Here is a 20978-nt window from a genome sequence, read left to right as displayed (position 1 = left end):
TTTTGTACATGTGGGTCCAAAGATCTTCCACAAAGTATCTACTCAAGACTTTAAAGGGTCTTCTGGGTGTTTTTACATTTAGTGGATAACAGTGGAACACTGTGGTTCTCTATCTGCTGTCCTTTGATCATGCCCATGATCAGCCAACTTCTTCTTATCATATATTTCCTTTATACCTATGCCTTACATCACTTCTTTGGAGTGAGAGGTCACTGGAAATATGCCCCAGTCTACTGGTTCCTACACTACGTTATTTCACTGCATTCAAGGATATCCACAACTTTAGCTCTTCAGCAATTGTGTTGTTACAGGATTCACAAATATACAGCATCAAAAGGGAGAGCATTTGTGTGAATATGAAATTGATTCTAGATTGCTTCATATTCACAGAGCTCTGCCTGTAGAAGCACTATACAGAGAACTTGGAAACTTTGAGAGAGGGGAAATATATTTAGTAGTAGCTTACAAACATACTAAGTGCTGAACCGAGAGCTTGGAAACTTTAACTACAAGCCAAACATCTCTAAGTTGGGAAATGAATCTTTTGGACCAATGAGGAAAGTCTTGTCATCACCAACCTTGATTAGAAGCAACGAATAAAAGTTGCAGAGGTAAGATTTCAACTTGGTGTTGGAGGGAACACTTAACAATCAGAATTATTCTGAAGGGGGAATGGGCTGTCTTAGGACTTAGCAAGTTGCAAATTACTGGAGACCTCATAGTGAAGGTTAGATGGCAACTTGTGATGGATATTGTAGAAAGGATTCCTGGTCAGGTATGGGTGGAACTATATAATCTCTAAGATACTTCTGATGTTGAGAACCCTGTGACTGATTATTTGTGAATAATTATCATCTCTGCTAGTCTCAAGAACAAAATAGGCCCACTTTTTTCTACAAATTAACAAACCTTCCAGGGGAATCCCTCTACTGGGGGTAGGACAAGAGAAAGAAGGTGGTGTAGAAATTGCATATACTTCTCAACCACTTTAATAGAGGGCTATGGGCCCTCCTTTAAAGGCAAAGTGTTGGCCCTTTGTGATCATAAATACTCATGGCTCTCGAAATAGCTGTCATTCTGATAAAATTATGATTGATTTTAGCTTTGGTCAAAATTCTTTTTAAAAATTATTAATGACTTCTTAATTAAAAAAATTTTTTTGCAGGGAAATTAGGGTTAAGTGACTTGCCCAGGGTCACACAGTTAAGTGTCAAGTGTCTGAGGTTGGATTTGAACTCTGGTCCTCCTGAATCCAAGCCAGTGCTTTATCCACTGCGCCCCCTAGCTGCCCCCCCCAAATTATTAATGACTTTAAAAAAAAAACCTCTGAAATGTTTTTCTATCCTAAACAAAAATATTGTTGCTCTTCCTGGTCCAGACCACCAAGCAGGTTACTGCAGGACTCTTTTCAGCCCATTGGAAGTGGAGAGATACTAGATATCCTGTGAGGAAGCCTGATCGAATCTCCCCCTTCCACTCTAATTTCTAAACCAAAGAGGTCCGGAGACATAGCTGCATTTTTTTTGTGGGCCAAGTTGCAACCTCAGAAACTTTGGAAATTTTCTCATATTGAACTGTGATACCCATTGCTGTATTTGTGTGTGTGTGTGTGTGTGTGTGTGTGTGTATGTGTGTTCTTGCTTTGTTTTATGGGTAATTCCATAGGAATCCTATTTCAAACCATCATTAACTGATAGCCACTCCTTCTTAAGTATAACCTTGGAGATACAGATAACCTTGGCACACAGATAAGACAGACACACTGTGGTAAACACTTGTCTGGGTCTGGTGCAAAGGAGGAAGGAACAGATTAAAGCAGATAGAGTCAGGGAATTTAAAAAAAAAGAAGAAAGAAAAAGTAGAATACTCAGTTTTCCTGCTTTGCTCTTTGCATTTGTTATTTAATTTTGGATCTGAGGGACTACATTAAACTTTCATTACATTTGTTTCTTCTTCTGTTCATTCTTTATAACAATTTATATTCTAATAGTTTTTATTTTTGTCTGATGTTCATATATATTATCCTCTCCTTTCTCCTTCTACTCCAAGTTAATTAGATTTAGATCCTTCTAGATACCCTATGCATAGCTTCAAATACATTTCACTTAATATCTATGAAGCTATCTCACTCTTTTTAACTAGTCAACCAACTATTGAATCAACAATTATTTATTAAGCATCTACTATGAATATAAAGACAAAAATTAAATGGTATCTACCTTCAAGGAGCTAATTGTCTAGGGGAAACAACATGAGCATGTATAAATCTATATAACAGAGATACAAAGTGATTTGAATAGAAGACACCAGCAGCTGGGAGCATAAGTAAAGACTTCATGTAGAAGCTGGAACTTAAACTGAGCCTTAAAGGAAATTAAGAATCCAGAGAGATTGCGGTAAGAAAGGAGTACATTCTAGGCAAGGAGGACAGCCAGTGTGCAAAATCATTGAGGTGGGAGATTGAATGCTGTGGACAAGGAACAGCAAGAAAGACAGTTTGGCTGGACCTTACTGTGAATGTAGGGGACTGATGTACAATACAGATAGAAAGGCAGTTTGGGATCCCTTCTGTGAGTAAAAGTACCCATGGGGCCTCTGGGTACTCAGAGATATGAGAAAGTCTCAGTGTTTTAAAACATGATCTGTGAGTTTACTTAGCCAATCAATCAACAAGTACTTATTAAAACCACGATGTATCAGACACAGAAGATATGAAGACAAAAAATTAAAATGTTCTCTACCCTCAGGGAGCTTATTGTCTATTACATATTCTCAAGAAAAAACATATTCTAAGTACTTAAATTATATTGTGTCTATCTGAATAAATAGAAATCTTTTCAGGAGAAACCATTATGTTACCCCAAGCCAATAATATTTAGTTGAACTCTACCTCCCTTGTCCCAAATAGAAATAATACAAGTAGAGAGGATTGGATAACCTACTGGGGATACTTGTACTAAATTATATGGTGCGTGCACTTAAAGGGCATGGAGAAAGCAGTACTTGGACAAGATGTCATGGGAATAGTTACAGGAATACAGAGGAACATCAGCAAAAAGAAAAAAGAACCCCTTATTCTAAGAGGCAGCATGGTATGGTGGTGGGAGAATTGGCCTCAAAATGAAGAAGACTGGTTCGTTTTATCTCTTATACATTCTGTGTGATCCTAGGCAAGTTATATAACCTCTCAGTGCTCTAAGCAACTCTCTAAGACTATAATTTGCAGAGAAGGTGCTAAACTGGATTGGTAGAGGATAATTACATTCCTTGAGTATTCACAACATCAATGAAATCATAGGTCCAGCACTTATCCCTGTCTCCTACTAGTTACCATTCAGTTGCATCTGAAAAGTGGTTGAGTTCAAAGAAACCAAGACATTATCCTAGGCTTTCTCTAAGCACTGCTGAGCTAACAAGTTTCTTCTACCCTAGAGAAGTATCTGTATTCCAGATCCACCTACTTAGTCCCATCTTATGATGTGGGGCATATACCCAGAATGGTTTCTACAGGTATTCTACAAGCAAGGGTATCTCTGTGAGTAGAAAAGGTCAATGGCATGCTCCCTGTTTCAATATCTTAGCCATCATGAAAACAAAGGTTAAGACCAGGGTGTCTAGTAGGAGCAGAGGTCAGCTACAACAGTAGGAATGCTGCAGAGAGTTCAGGGTTGGTGAGACAGTGAATACTAGTGACCAAATTGAATGCAAGTTCCTATGATTATCTAATACTATAAAAGAATGGATATTGAAAAGAATGTGAAGTGTGTATGTGGGAACACTTGAAAAAGACTAATAGAGTTAAGAGTAGAAACAAGTGAGAGTTTGAAAAGGAGGCTAGAGGGTGCAGTGGATAAAGCAGCAGCCCTGGATTCAAAAGGACCTGAGTTCAAATCCGGCCTCAGACACTTGACATTTACTAGCTGTGTGACTCTGGGCAAGTCACTTAACCCTCATTGCCTTGCAAAAAAGAAAAAAAGAAAAGGATGATAGAGAAGGAGTTGTGAAGAGAAGGAAGACTAGAAAAATTAAGGAAGATTCAGAGGAAAAATAACCAACATTGACAGTGAAAGACAGAGAAGGTCTGGGGAGAAAAACAAAAACAGAAGGGAAGGAAGGAGACAGAGAGAAGAAAGCAAACAATAGAAGGCAGAGAAAACCAAGGTAAGAGGAAAGAAAATTAAAAGCAGAAGCAGAGAAAGGAGAAAGCTGAAGAGGTGAGGCAGATGTCTAGAGGAAAAGAAAAATGAGTACGGTGTCATCAATTCCTCTTGACAGTATCAGAGACAGGGCTTGAGCTGCTAATAGCAGCTGGACTGATTCCTGTGGATCCAGAAAAAATGTTGTTGGAGGCATTGCCTCAGAAGTGGGTCCTTAACATGAAAGGAGTGCCTCTTTTAGCCTCTAGGAATGTTCTATAAAGGAAAGAATGACAGCTAGAAGGAAACACGTGATCACACTGACACAGCGCATTGTAAAGATTCAGTGATACAAGGAACCTGACTTTCCATCCTATAGAATGTAACAGAAGGCTGACCATTATGAATGGGCAAGGGATGCGTCCTTTGTCTTCCAGGGTTCTAGCATGTGTATAATGTACATGCATGCATATGTGTATATATGTATAGACACATGCACACATACACGCATACATATATACACACACTTTGCAGCCTACGGTTACTTAAGGAAAGATGTTACCTACAGATCTCTATGGGCTCAGGCCCATTTCCTGCCTTATTTTTTTAAAAAATGATTTAATGAAAAAAAATCAATGCAATATATTCTGAATTTTTCTCCCCTAAAATGAACCAAGTGGCAGTAGTTGCTGCTGCCAAAATGTTTGAACAATAGGATTTTGACACGCAGACTGAAATCTAAACAGTATGAAGAAATTCTGAAAGCTGAGCAGAACCCCCATTATCTCATGCTTGCATAACTATAGTCCAAAAGATGAGTGATGAGTCTGTTTGTACAAGCAGTGGTCCAGGGCACCAACACAGCTACTCATTGCCTATCTGATTGTTTACACAGCTTAGGGATGACAGTAGGATGAGCAATCAGATTATTTCCCTTGAAATTAGAACAAATGGGGGGGGGAGGAAGATCCAGCTCCAGGGTATAGCAAAGGCATGGAAAGAATGTGTCACAGGAACCCCTAATCAAAGCAAAGCACCTACATGGAGAACTAGAACTGGGCCGAGCTTTTTGTAAGGACCTTGGGTTCAAAGCCCTTTCTGTAGCTCCCTTTTCTCAGTTATAAACCTGGCCCTTCTTTACCTATTCTCTGAATTAATTTTTAGATACTCTATTGAAAGAAGTAATAAAACATGGAACAAGGAATACTCACTCATAAAAACTAGTCACCTGCTATCCTGTTTAGTTGTTCTTCTGCCTTTACATTTTTTATTTGGTACTTATCATATACTCTTATATATTGCAATTTGTTTTATAAGTTCTTAAGACTATAGACATAGCACTGGAAGGGACTCTAGTCCAACATTTAATTCAACCTCCTCATTTTACATATTAGGTAAATTGATGAAGTTCCAGAGACAGTAAATGACTGACTCAAGGTCACATGTGAAGACAATAAGCAGCTAAATGGAGCACTGGATAGTGTAGTTCACCTGATTTTGAATTGGACACTTACTTGCTGTGTGACCCTGGGCAAACCATTGAATCTCTCTCAACCTCAGTTTCTTCTTCTCGAAAATAGGGATAATAGAAGCACCTACCTCACAGGATTGTTGGGGAGAGGAGACTGAATGAGACAATATAATCAAACGGCTTTGAAAAACTTGGAGCACCATATAATAGGCAGTTATTGGTATTTTTATGTGGCAGAGGTAAGCTTTGAAACCCATCTTTTCTGGTCTTTTCTTAGAAACAGTTTTGATATAGTGGGAAGCATATGGAATTTGAAATCAAAAGACTTTATCCAAATCTTGTCTCTGCCACTTATTAATTGTATGGCTTTGGTCAAAGCACAAGTTCTCTGTGTTTTCCTTAGTTGCCTTATCTCTTGAATGAAGACAGCACTTATCTTGTGCTATTTCACTTTCCATAAAGGCCTGTTTGCAGTGCTTCATCTTAGCAGGATGGTAATCTATACAACAATAATAAATATTGATTGATTGATCTTGGATTCTTGAAGACTTTGTCAATGAACATAAGTTCTGGTCCATCCTGCCAAGATGGGAAGGTACTGGATATAGATTTGGTGACTGGCTCACTCACTATGTCTGCGGTCAGAGGAATAACCTAGATAAATCCAGAGAAGTCCATCACCACATTGGCCAGAAAGGGAGAGATATTTTAGCTACAATAACTTTTAAGAATAACCTGCTAATGGGGCAGCTAGGTGGTGCAGTGGATAAAGCACTGACCCTGGATTCAGGAGGACCTGAGTTTGAATCCAGCCTCAGACACTTGAAACTTAGTAGCTGTGTGACCCTAGGCAAGTCACTTATCCCTCATTGCCCTGCCAAAAAAAAAAAAACAAAAAAACAGCAGACAAAAAAAGGTAATCCTCTAAGTTACATAGGGGTACTGATCTGTATCAGGGGAAGGAATATCCACACTAATGAAATGACAGATTTTTGAAGTATTAAGGAGCTATCCATCTCACAGGGCTGTTGTCAATCAATAATCAATCAATCAGTATTCAGCACCTACTACATGTTGATGGATGAAGCTAAAAAGGGTTAACAGACAATCCAAGATCTAAGATTTAGTTCCAACTAAAACCCAAGCTCTAAAAAGGGTTAACAGATAACCTTAAACTTAAGTTATCAATAGTACCTAAAAGGGTTAACAGATAAACTGAGGTTTGAGTCCTTATCAATAGTACCTAATAAGCAAACAAATATATACAAAAAAGGTATATATAGGATGAAGAGGCAAAAAATTAATGGAGAGAAGATACTAGATTTTGGAGGGATTGGGAAAGGCTTTCTGTAGAAGATAGGATTTTAGTTGTTGCTTAAAAGAAGGTAGTAAAGTCAGTAAATAGAAATGAAGAGGGAGAACATTCTAGGCATAGGGACAGTTAAAGAAAATGCCCAGATATGGGAAATGGAATATCTTCTTCATGGAATATCCAGGAGACCTGTGTCACTGCATTGAAGGGTATATAGGTATATAAAATAGATATATGTAAACTTTTACTGTTGCCAAATTTTTGTGACCCCCCCACATTCAGTTACTCGACCCTATATAGGGTCAGTACTCACTGTTTAAGAAGCTAGGGTATAATAGGAGAAGAGAAGAGGGGCCAGGACAGAACCCTGAGGACACCTATAATAGGAAAGAATGATCAGGAGGAAGATTCAGCAAAGGAAAAAGAGAATGTGCGGTTGGATAGGTAGGAGGAAAACCAGGAGAGAGTGGTGTCCCCAAAACCTAGAGAGGATCCAGGAGTAGAGAGTGATGAAGAGTCAAAGGCTGCAGAGAGGTAAAAAAAGAATAAGGACTGAGGAAAGGTCATTGATTTTGATGACTAAGAGATCATTAGTAACTTTGAAGAGAGCAGTTTTGGTGAAATCATTACACCAAAAGAGAGATTGTAAGGGGTTGAGAAAAGAGTGAAAGGAGGGAAAGTGGAAGTATGTAGGTCCCCAGTGTGATAGGGCCAACAGAATATATATATATATAAAGTGAATTTAAGCTATACTGATAGAAACATATTGTCTAGAATCAGGGAACTTATAGTCCTACTATACTCTGCCTGGTCAGACCACATCTAGAGAATTATCTTCAGATTTGGGTTACATATTTTAGGGGAGGTATCATGAATTGAAGGTTAACTGGAAGAATGCAAAGAATATGATGAGCATGTTATATAAGGATCAGTTGAAGAAGTGTGTGAATAGTTTGGAGATGAGAAGGCTCACAGGGGATATAACAGCTTTTTGAGAAGCTATGATATGTATGAAGAATTAGATTTGTCCCCAAAAGGATGGGACTAGAAGCAATGAGAAGAAACTAAAGAGAGGTAGGTTTTTAGCTCACTAGTAGGAAAGATTTCCTAATAGTCAATTGTCCAAAGCCAGAAGGAACTGTCTCAGGAGATCTTGAGCTCCTAGTCCTTTCCAGTTTCCATGTAGAGACATGATGGACAATTTTAGGAATATGGAAGTGATTCCTGCTTCGGGTATGGGTTGGACTGAAGTCCTTTCTAACTCTGCCCTTCTGTGAAACGTGGTGTGGTAAATAGTTATGTGAATGGCTCCTTTAACCTCTCAAAGGAGGTCCCTCAGCCAACCTTTAGTCTTTGTCAGTAAAATGAATACATAAACAATGAAAGCAGGCTTAGCTTCTCCTGTACATGGACAAACAGTAATTGCAGGGGGTGGGAGGTAGGTGGGAGGTGGGGTTAAATTGTGTGTGGCCTCACTTGCAAGCAGCTAGAAGAAACACTGAGTGAAATGGTGATTTCTATAAACTCCAAGGCAAGAAAGGATACAAGAACACACTCCCTCTGCCAACAGATAAAAGCATGTGGTGTAGAGAGTGGATGAAATTATGATGCTATTCTGGGTTTACATTTGTGCTAAAAATAGGAATGGAAATACATGGAGAGAACTGTATATGGGAAGAGCCAGGTTAAAAAAAATGGTATAAAAGTCAGAGAAAGAAGTCTTGATTAGAAGCTGCTATTCCAGTGGAACATTCAAGAAGCAAAATATAATTTAGCTTGACAGGAGTTCTGGAAAGAAAAATGTGCATACAATTGGGTAAGCCCCTAGGCAGTGAGGGAAATAGTCTTTTAAAGTAGAAAAGATGATATTTCTCTCCCTTCTTTGGAAGATGTACAGAGACAGAAGCAACTAAACATACAAAAGGTTTGCATTATGGGAAAGAACAGAATCTGTTACTGAAAAAAAAAAAAAGGACTTACACACTGGAACAAGTCTGAAAAACAAACAAACCACCAACAATTTATCACAGTTTTAGCCCAGCTAGTGGTTTTCTTTATTCCTTTGGCTATTACTTTGCATATTTTTTTACTTGGATAAGATTTTTTCCCCTTTTCATGACAGCTCATTGATCTTGGGTTTGGAGCATCACAGTTCATGGGAAACAATATCATGTTGGTTATTTTGTTGGCTTGTCCCTGCCAGTGGATGTGTTCTATTTAAAATTTGGGAGATAAAACTTACAGGGGATGTCAATCCAAGTACAAGCATAGCATGTTTCTTTAGGATTGGTGATAGGGACTGGATCTATGAGTTAAATGGTACAGGCAACTGTGGTTGAGGAAACTCCTTATACCAATGCAGAACAACCTTTTTTCTGAATTTTATAGGCTCAGAGTGTTGTCCAGAGCACTGCTTTAAGAAACTCTAAGGCTAAAATGCAGAGATGTTAACTTGTGTTGGTTTCTCACCTGTAAATTCCCTTTACCAGTGAAATCTCAGGTCTAATCTCTAGTCCTGTCCTGATCCATATTGCAACTAGTAAACAGAGACATTACTTTCAAGAGCTTCCTTCCCTTCCCTCTTTGGGGAGAACTACAACAGCAAACACTCAGAAAATCTTCTGAAATACTGCATTAAAATATGCCAGCAATGTGTGATTTTTATCATCCTGGCAACAGAACCTTACTTGGGCTTCAGCAATGTTAGAAGCAGTCATCACTGACTTAGCCATCCCAGTGGTTAGACAGTAAATCATGATACACTGGAAAGTATGCAAATTTATCACTGGGGCTTTGGATGCCCTATTCTATTCAGGGCAAGAGCACAGGAAAGGAAACACTAAGGTTCACAACTGTTTTCATTCTCTGTCAAATACAAATACTGGAGTCAACATCTTTGACTTTCCCTACTGATAATACCTTTAGCAAAGTATTAAAATTCTTAAAGCTAGACCTTAAATTGAGCAGGGTTTATGCTACAAAAAAGAATGTAGTAGTGGTTGAAATCTGCCTTTCTTTGTATCTCTGGTTCTGTACTCTGTAGCATTTATTATTCTGCTAATATTTTTTGTTAAACTATCTCATTTACTTTGCTTTGATAAATGCTACATGAACAAAAGGAAACAAAGATTCAGGTGACTTGAAAATAAGGATTATTAGCACATATTCAGAAAATAGTTTCTACTTTCAAAGAGTCACAGATAACATAGCTTCGTTGTATTATAAGAAAAACACAAAAGAACTGCTTGGATGTAAGAAAGGACCTAGAAAGGCAGGTTAAAGTCATAGTTTTATTTACTTTGGAGAAAGTGTAAGCTGGGAAATTTGGGACCAAATAAGCTTTTTTAGCTCTTAAAATGTCAAAATGTTGTATGTGCTGATTTTTTTATTCATGTCCATTGAGGGCATGATGAGACAAAAGGTCCTGAAACTGAAGACAACAGGTCTTGATGGAGCACAAAGAAATATTTCTTGGTGACAAATAAAAGCTCTGAAATGGGTGTGAAACATTTGGATCTCTTGATGGGTTTTGGTTCACAAGGCTAGCATATGAGGTTGTTTATTTCCTTCCACATTCCATGGACAGAATTATAAAGTTTCTTCTTTAAAGATGATCCAAAATGGTGGTGGAATCTCTTTCCATGGAGGGCTATAAAATTAGGAAATATTATTTATCTTGAATGGTGTTAAGGAGACCAAAGCAGATTAATTCAGTTCAAGATGTGTGTGTGTGTGTGTGTGTGTGTGTGTGTGTGTGTATGTCTGCTAATGTGGCATATATACTGGAAAGAGATATGTCTCCTTGAATCATGTCTCTTCCATTTACCTGGACAAGTCATTTTCTTTATGTATGAAATTAGGGGATTGGATTAGATCACTTCTAATATAACTTCCAGCTGTAAATGTATTATCCTAGTCCATGATCTTCTAATTTTACTGGGAACAGTTAAGAGATTTTTGGTTTTGTGTGGACTTGTGATTTCACTGGTATAGGGAACCTTCTTCCTCATGCATAGTGGCAACTCTACAGTGTTTTAGAGTCTTGAAGAGTGTCCTGGGGGGAGAGAGGAGGTAGAGACAGAGATTGAATGCTTTGCCCAGAATCACTGAACCAACATGAGTTAGAGCAAAGCTTCTTAAACTGTGGGTCGTGACCCCATATGGGGTTGTGTAACTGAATGTGGGGACTGCAAAAAATTTGGCAGTAAATGTTTGATTTGTATGCCTATTTTATATCCCTATATGCTGGGGTTGTGTAAAAGTTTCTCAGGTGAAAAAGGGGTCACGAATGGAAAAAGTTTAAGATGCCCTAAATTAGAGGGAGGACCTGAACCAAGTAAGTTAATTCTTCTACTATTATTCCACACTGTCTACCTTTTCTTGATATCAGACAGTTATTAAATATAAACCCATTTATTCTTATGTGTCTTCCATGACTTTATTTGGGTTTAACTAACTGGGATATAACTTTCAGATTCTTTCTGGGTCTCAGGGAACAGGTATCTCTAATTTAATTGAACTGCCAGTAGATGGTGCCTAAGCTCATCTCAGACACTGAATTTGTGTTTCACCTCAGGAAATATGTTGTTTTTTAATTTTAATTTTTTGTTTTAAGAATAAAAGGGCAATAAAATTCTATGACCAATAATACAATTGAAGAGTTGGAAGGGACTTCATTGGTCATTTAGTCCAATTCATACAAAAAGAAACCACCACTCTAAAAAATCCCCCTTGGAATGAAAAAGAACAAAAAGTTACACATATCTGGCACTTTTTAAACTTATGCTAACTCCATTTGTCTGATTTATATACTCCATAATTAATACTAGTGTACTGCCAGTTTAAGCTTACAGTTCTTTGGGGAAAATTTTATGGAAGCTCCAGTTCCTATGCTCACAAGCCAGTACTGCTTCTTCTTACTGCTCCCAATTTTGTCTCTAGAGTTCAATGGTACTTATGTACTGGTAACTTTAAAATGTTCTCTATAATTGGTAGGTGTTTAAGGTCTCTTTCAACTCTAAATAACCTAGTGTTCCTATGAGTGGTCAAGGAAAAGGTCTGTGTAAAGAATGGATAAAGAAAAGACAAACACAAACCATTCTAAAAGATGAAAAGATCTTAGAATTTTAGATAATCTTGAAATAGCTTCATTCTATATTTAGAGACATGTGAATTTTTCTTAAATAATCATTTGTAGAAAGCCTTTGCATTAATGTTAAGGTCTTTGTATATAAGCCAGACAATGAATGAAAGAGGTCAGGAATAAAGCACTTGGCTTCTTTCACAAGAAATGAAATTACAATCTATAACTAGAATTGATGATACTGATCTATGAGTTCCAAAGAACACATTGGGAGAGGTAGTTGGAACAAAAATTAAACCATATACTTCATTATGAAAACAACTATTACTGAAGAGGGAGAGCAAAGTTAAATCTATGAAACACTGAGCAACACAGATCATCACAGAATAAGACTTAAAAAAATGTTGTTTGGGGAATATGGGAAGCACAGGATGAATGCAAGAACTTGGTTCTTGAAACTCCACAAGTCTGATGCTATGGTGGCAAGTAGTAATCTCACATCCTTGTCGGGTCAACATCAAGAAAAGACACAAATATTGCCATTTTTAGATACAAGCCAATGATTTGCCTGAGGTCACAGTAACAAACTTCTTTGGGAAACTGTCATGTGATACTCCTTCAAGTGATGCTCAGATCCCATAGGGTAAAGGTTTGGAGATAATTTGGTTGCCTTTTATAAAACACAGTACTATATGAATTGCTTTCTAAAAATAAAACACTTTTAAGAACCTAAAATAGGGATGTTCCAAGTGATTTCTAAAAAAAAAAACTTTATTGATTTATATGTCCTAACAAATAGTAGCTTTTAAAAAGCAAAAAACCCATTATTGATAATTCAGCCATTTAAATTTAACTGAAATGTAATAATTTAACATTAATGTTCATTAGGGATATTGATCTATATTTTTCTTTTTTTTCTGTTTTAACTCTCCATGATTTATATATCATTACCATATCTGTGTCTTTGGAAGAATTTGGGAGGATCCCTTCTTTTGCCATTTTGCAAACTGTACAATATTAGAATTTTTATTTAATTAATCAGTCAAATGTGATGAAAGGAAATGAGAAAGGAAATGATATCCAAGAGCCATAAAGAGGCTTAGATGAGTGGATAGGTAAAGAAGCATACAAATTATCACTTTTCTGCAGATGATATGATGATGCATTTGATCCCTGAAACAACTTATTACCAGAAAACTTGCAGGATATAAAATAAATCTTAGGAGATATAAAATAAATCTATATAAATCATCAGCATTTTTATATAATACCAATAAAACCCAGAAAGAATAGAGAAATTCCATTTTTCAAAAAAACCTACAGAATATATAATATACTTGGAAATGTATCTACTAAATATACACAAGAACTATATGAATACAACCAAAAATTATGGTTTAAACCATTGTCTAAAGACAGATTTAATTATTTAATAATTTGAAAACTATCTTCCTGAGAGAGAGGAGTGCAGAAAAACTTGTGTGTGTGTGTGTGTGTGTGTGTGTGTGTAGATAGACAGAGAGATATACACAAATACAACCAATGAGGGAATTTGATATCTTTGACTATGGATCATTGTTAAAAGGAATTTTTCTTTTCTCTTATTTTCCTAATAAGATGAGAGATGGGAGGGAGAGAAAGTAGATTTTTCAATCAAAATAAATCTTTTAAAAGACAAGTAGGATGGTGCTACAAAAGTGGATTGTTGCATGCACTTTCAGATGACATCACTGTAATTGTTTTACTTTGTTAGAAGAGATCTTTCAGGGAGTGAGGGTAAGCTGTTAATATTTATAATTTAAAAACAAAACACATCAAAAAAAATTAAAGCCATGTGGTAGTTGTTTTTGTTTGGTTGGTTTTAGAAAGGGACAAGCAGGGGGCAGCTAGGTAGCGCAGTGGATAAAGCACAGGCCCTGGATTCAGGAGGACCTGAGTTCAAATCCGGCCTCAGACACTTGACACTTACTGTGTGTGACCCTGGGCAAGTCACTTAATCCTCATTGCCCCACCCCCCCCCAAAAAAGAAAAGAAAAAATGAAAAGTAGAGACAACAGTTTTGACCATTCGTTAACTGAAGCAGATAATTCTCTTGTACAGGGGAAATAAAAGTAACATGCAAGGAATGAGCTATTTGATATTTCTTACATAGTAAAGAATTATCTGGAATTTAAGGACACTTTAAGAAATTTATGCTGGTCAAAACAACATCTCCAGAGGGCTGGTTTGAGAAATAAGAACAGGTATAGTTCAGTACATTTTATAGCTGTGTGTATATCTTGTCCCAAAAGTCATAGTGCAGTTTTAAGCTACGGAAACTTAAATTGCTTTTAACAGCATTAAGACAACTGAGACACCCTGTACAATTAAAGATCACACTGATTTTATTTCCATTGGCAATATGGTAGATAAAAATAGAAGAAAATGAGATAGTACCAAATGTGGGAGAATGCTAATATTAGGACACACACACAAATAAATAAGTTTAGCCCATTCTAACTTCAGTACTCCCTGCTAGAGTTGTAAATACAAAAGGCCAATTTAACAGCATGAAAAGACCACCTACAAGAGCCATACCTGGTACCCAATCAACCTCACTGTGGATTCTTTCAATTACAGGATCCCTGCCAGGTTTATGGGAAACTTTAATGTGTGTATCACATTTTTGAGGGCTATATCATTATGAACATGTTTGATGTGAGGGTGGGAAACCTAGAGCTTAAATAATGCCTTCACAAGCTGACCCTGAACTGAGCTGTAAATTGGAACAAGCAAAAGAACATAGTGGAAAAGGGAAATGTGTGAGAAGAAAGGTCAAATATTGTGAAGAGTGCAATTCTGGTAAGTGTTGCCATTAAAAATACTTTCACTTCTGTTTGGGGAATGAAATTAGTTAAGTAGGAGTAAAGCACTTTCATCAAATGAGGCTATTTAAGGGTGTTTGGAGAAGGGGAGGACCAATAAAAAATATAAAGCAAAGTTCAAAGACGCCATCGTCACTCAAGTGTGGTAACAGGATATGATTTACAAAAGAAAAATTAAATCATTATGATTGTTAGAAGAACTGAAATACAGTTCATTTAAAAATAAGCCTTTCCATGAATCAACTGAGTCACACCTCATGTGACTTCTCAAGCATAAGGAACTCAATTGCTTAAGACTTTATGAGTGATAATAACTATTATGGAATACGAACTTCCCAGCAGGCTGCTCTATGTAACCAGCCATACAAACTGAAGGGAGCATTTCATCTTATCACAATGACAGCACCAGACTCTGTGTTGCTAATCATGGTGTATGATCCTAAAAAGGGGGTGGGAAACTTAAGCTGTGAGGTAGAAAAGCCAGCTGGATTTGGAGTCAATGGATGTGAATTCTAATTTCTGTTATTATTTAATGCTTGTGTGATCTTTCAGTCCTTTTGTGCCTCAATTTCCTCACTGGCAAAATGAGTGGGTTGAAATAAATTGCCTTTAGGATCCTCTCAGTAAACCTTAGACTCCATCATTCTTCTTGAGACCATATTGTCCAAATGACCCTAAACTCCTTTGAGTTATAAACTCGACAAACATTAACTAAGCACCTATCCTAAACTAGAAATTCAAAATGAGTTCAGTGAAACAAGTGTTAAAACATACTTTTAAGCCATGACTTCCAAAGTCATTCTACCAAGGAGATAAAAAGATTATCAAGGGTCTACTGCCACAGGTACATCTCTTCTTTTCCAGAGACTGGGCAACTGGATAAAAAAGCAAGCATGGAGAACTAAAAAAAGTCTATCTGGGGTGTGGATAAAAATAACTGCTAATGCAGTCACCAGAGAAAAGGCAATACAGATATCTATAAATATAAATCTAGAATATTTACTGTTCAAAATACAATATGAATCTAAATATAAATTAATCTTTGTCTGAGGACCTCATTTCAAGTAAAGGAAGACATTGGTGATTTAAGGGAATAAAGATTTAAATAAAATAAAATAAAGGTGTTTTTTTTTAAAGGCTAGCTTTTCATTCAGACCAGTTATAATCAAGTTGTAAGACAGCTTCTACTAATCACATATGAAAACTAGCTTCTTTGTTTTATGATTATTTTATTAGTAATAACTAGTGCTTATATAGTACTTTATGGTTTGCGAAGCACTTTACAAAAGTTATCACATATTATTAAATTCATTGTACTGATGAAGACACTGATGTGGAGAGAAAGTAAATGCTTTGCCTTGGGTCACACAGATAATGTCTGAAATAGGATTTGAATTCTTCTCTTCCTAAGCCCATCACTCTATCCACTATGTCACCTAGAAACATCTTTTACATTTACAGCACGTCTGTGTATTAGTCTCATTGTTTAGATTTCAGGATGGTAAACTTATGGTGCGATTTGCAGAATGTCAGAGTAAGTTTTAACTTGTTCAGTGACTACTTTGACAAGCCCTTAATATGAGAGGACACTGCAGCTATGCTTCTCCATCAGAAGAGACAGTCAGTATCCAGCTTCTCTGACTCACACAGGAAATCCTGCCAATTTCCAATGACTGTTGGCCATGATTTATGGATTCACCCTGATGAGCAGTCTTCTGTTTATGGTGTGGTATCATGTTGGCTGATTCAAAATCAACAAAGGTATGCTGATGGCTCACCAAAGGTTCATACACTCATTTCCTTTGACTTTCTAGCAAAGATAAATGCAAGCAGATTTCCCTGCTCCCCTCCTTTTCTCTTGCTTATTTTTGGCTAAATTTTGAAAAAAAAATCAGATTCGGAAATAACCCAGAAAAAAAGAAACCATACACTCATGGCTTAAATGAATGGCATTGGCAGACTGCTGACAATGAATGATATTCTCTTCCTCTGTCAGCATATGAAAAGTGTAGGGGCCCAAGTGAAATTTCTAAGTAGGACACTGTGTTTTATACATGTTACTTCTATTCACTTTTCTATGAAAGATGGATCTGTAATTGAACGATAGTCCCTGGCTTTTCCTCACACACAGAATTATAGAATCAGAGAGATTTGGAAAGGACCTCATCAGCCTTCTAATCCAACCTATTCATGAAAGGAATGCTCACTGTAACTGCAAAGGAGACAAATGGTCAGCTAGTGTCTGCTTGAAGACGTCCAACGAGAGGGAAGCCTTCAGCTCTCAAGGATATCTATTGTTTAGTGTTGGTTCTAGCTACCTTCTATACCTGGAGTGTCCTCCTTCACCTCTTCCTCTTAGGATCTCTGGTTTTGCTTCTGGACCTAGCTCTAATACCACAAGAAGCCTTTTCAGATCCTTCCCCCAGATGCTTGTGTTCCCTCTCCCAAAACTATCTTGTTTTCATTTTATTTATGTTTACACATATACTTACACATGTTTACACATGTACTTATGTATGTGCATGTTTCTCTGTTAGATGTCCTTGTGAGGGACTATTTTTGTATTCTTAGAACATGGTGCCTGGCACATAGTAGGAGCTTCATAAAATATTTCTTGATTGACTGATTCCCTTTATTATATCACCTGGTTTATTTTGCTTTCCTGAGCACAGGTTGACAGTGAAAAAAATAACCCATAGTAATCAAACTGATGAAATTAAGGAAAATCAGAAAGGGAATTATCAATTAAGCTAGTCTAATCACGTAAGTAAAGCATATAATGGCTTGGAAAAGCTTTATTTAACTTACTTCTATAGGTGAATCCATCTGTCAAATAACAATGAGCACCCAAAGCATAAAGAATAACATGAAAAATCACCTAACCTCTCAGTTTCTTTTTTTTTTGCAAAATAGGGCCAAGATTGGACTAGATGCCCCCAAAGTTTTCATACAACTCTAAATCTATACTTCCAAGGTATAGTGGAAAAAGCAGACATGGCCCTTACTTTAAAAGGCTTATCAAAGAATTAGAGTGATAGGTTAGGTACAGTTGCATAGTTCGTAAATAAGACCAATGAACTTGTTTCCTCTTTTAAACTATCTTGATAACTATATTTCAATATGATTGGTTTCTTTCATAATCCTAAATATTTGATATTATGCATTTAAAAACATTATTCTGAGAAGGGATCCATAGGCTTTCCCAGATTGTCAAAGGGGTCTATGACACAAAAAAAGGTTAAGAACTCTGATCAAAGAACACTGAAAAAGGTTGTGGAAATCAAGTACATATTAACTGAATACCCAGGTGTACAGGAAAGATGAAGGAAGATGGAGAAATAGAGTGATTGGAGCTGGGTAGAATTATCTAGGGCTAGAAGTGGATGTTGGGTCATAGAAATTGGTCTGGGAGGATATACAGCATGCTTCTGAGCAACATGGTGCCTACCTTTCTGGAAGAACACCTCTAGTTTGTCCTTAAAAGGCTGGAGATGCTCCTTTGGGGACTCCTTGCACACAACCACCATCTGCTTCTCACTTGCTGTGAAGAAAATCCCAGAATTAGAACATTAATTAATTGCTTGGCTAGATTATTAGTTGATGTTTATCCAAATTCCAATGGTTTCCATCATGTCACAATAATAAAGAGGCCCTCACAATAATAACAAGGGTCATTTAGGAAAAAGGAAATGTTATACCTCCAAGTTGTTCCTTAGGCAGACAAGTCAGCTAAGACGGAGAAGGATCAGGTGATTTTTTTTCCTGACTCATCAGAGTGGACAAAAATTTTGAAGGCCTAGACTGAGAAGGTTAAGGGTTCTGTTCTTGATATTCACAAATTATAGCCCATGTCTTTTCTTCCAAAAAAGAGACCTACAAGGCAGCTGTTGCAGATGCCCCTACCTCTGAGTGGGACAACTAGGAATGAGATGTCTTCATGGTGCTCTCTTCATCAAGAACATGGCATGCAGCCTGCTACTTAGGCCATGAATGAACAGGAAGATAAAAGTTATCTTCACTCTTACCAATCCCCACCCCCCGTAAAACATTAAACACAACTCCCCCCCCTCCCCAAAATTACTATGTTTTAGGCTCTAAAAAATATTTCAGAAATTTGCAGCAAAATGAACCATCAGGCCACCTCTGAAGGGGCAGGTTTGATTTGGCTGGATGAATGTATATTATATACTATAATTCACCACAACAAAGAACACTCAACATAGGCAAAGAGACATTTGCCTGAGGTCCATGTTAGCTTGTTCCGGTATCTGAAATCCACTAGTGAAAAACCAAAACAAAAACCAAAACAAAACAAAGGTTTAATTTTTCCAAATCTGGAGCTAATTAAAGAATACTTTAGTCTGCTGGTCATGGCTAGATTCCTGACATGTCCCTGTCTAAGAGAATATTCTAAATGTGTTGGAGCTTCACCATATATCACCCATGTCGCCTGATCCTGTGATTCAGCCTGAATAATCTTGCACTGCAGGAAGAACAGAAACAGGCACCTCAGCTTCTGGTTGACGCTAATAGTGTCATGGATGCTACAGAACCTTCAATAGAAAAGGACTGGGGAAGGAGAAACCTTTTATTCCCTCTGGGTAGTTTCTGTCTAAATAATTCTAGATTTTTAAAACAAATGCTTCAGTGAGCTTACACCTAGCAAAAATAGATTCCTTTGTAATAATAGTAAGCTCTAGTGGTAGTAAGTTTTAAAAAGACAACTCAGATATCCCCAGTACCATTTAAAAATATTATTTCCAACAAGATATTCCAACAGAATATTGGGCAACTAGTAAGAAATTTGGGGACTATCAGGAAAATGAAAATCTGATATTGGAAGTTTCTTGTGTCAGTTGGAGTCTAACCCTATATATTTCTTTTTTTATCATTACAGTATTTTATTATTTTCCAGTTACATGTAAAGATAGTTTTCAATATTTGTTTTCATAAGACTGTTAGTTCCAAATTTTTCTCCCTCCCTCCCTTCTCCCCAAGACAGAAAGCAATCTGATATAGGTTATATATGTACAATCATATTAAATATATTTCTGCATTAGTCATGTTGTGAAAGAAGAATCAGAAAACAAGGGCAAAACCTCAGTAAAGAAAAAAAAAACCCAAAAAGTAGAAGCAGAATGGTTCAATCTGCATTCAGAATCCACAGTTCTTTTTTCTGGATGTGGAGAACATTTTCCATCATGAGTTCTTTGGAATTGTCTTGGATCATTGCACTGCTGAGAAGAGCCAAGTCTATCATAGTTGATCATCACGCAAGGTTGCTTTTACTGTGTACAATGTTCTCCTGGTTCTGCTCACTTCACTCAGCGTCAGTCCATTTCAGTATTTCCTGCCTGCTCATCATTTCTTACAGCATAATAGTATTACATTACACACATATACCACAATTTGTTTAGCTCTTCCCCAATTGATGGGCATTCCCTTGATTTCCAATTCTTTTCCACCACAAAAAAGCAGCTATAAATATTTTTGTACATGTGGGTCCTTTTCCCCTTTTTAATGATATCTTTGGGATACAGACCTAGTAGTGTTATTACTAGGTCAAAGGGTATGCACAGTCCCATAGCCCTTTGGGCATAGTTCCAAACTGCTCTCCAGAATGGCTGAATCAGTTCACGACTTCACCAACAATGCATTAGTGTTCCAATTTTTTCACAGCTTCTCCAACAGTCATTATTTTCCTGTTTTATCATATTAGCCAATCTGATAGGTGTGAGGTGGTACCTCAGAGTTATTTTAATTTGCATTTCTCTAATCAATAGTAATTTAGAGCATTTTTTCCTATGGCAATAGATATCTCTGATTTCATCTGAAAACTGCCTGTTCATATCCTTTGAGCATTTTTCAATTGGGGAATGACTTGCATTCTTAGAAATTTGATTTAATTCCCTATATTTTTTAGAAATGAGGCCTTTATCAGAAGCACTGCCTATAAAAAATTGTTTCCCACCCTTTGACCCAGTACTACCACTATTGGGTCTTTTTCTCAAAGAGATAATAAAAAAGGAAAAAGGACCCACATGTACAAAATTATTTATAGCTTCTCTTTTTGTGCTGGCAAGGAATTGGAAATTGAAGGGTTGCCCATCAA

The 20978-nt window shown here is 37.0% G+C and overlaps 1 protein-coding gene across 2 annotated transcripts in view; it reads right to left on the bottom strand.

Annotated features, from left to right (window-relative positions):
* Positions 1-20978, bottom strand: part of FMN1 (formin 1) — a 357503-nt gene that overhangs the window by 75150 nt on the left and 261375 nt on the right. For both annotated transcript variants that reach the window (XM_043989842.1, XM_043989841.1), the window contains one exon: positions 18315-18407. In XM_043989842.1, coding sequence (XP_043845777.1) covers positions 18315-18407 — 93 coding nt within the window. The remainder of the gene's footprint in view (positions 1-18314; positions 18408-20978) is intronic.

The sequence above is a fragment of the Dromiciops gliroides genome, chromosome 2, assembly GCF_019393635.1.
Source record: "Dromiciops gliroides isolate mDroGli1 chromosome 2, mDroGli1.pri, whole genome shotgun sequence".
Lineage (NCBI taxonomy): Eukaryota > Metazoa > Chordata > Mammalia > Microbiotheria > Microbiotheriidae > Dromiciops > Dromiciops gliroides.
The sequence above is the reverse complement of the archived record's forward strand: the minus strand, read 5'-3'. Positions and strand labels throughout refer to the sequence as shown.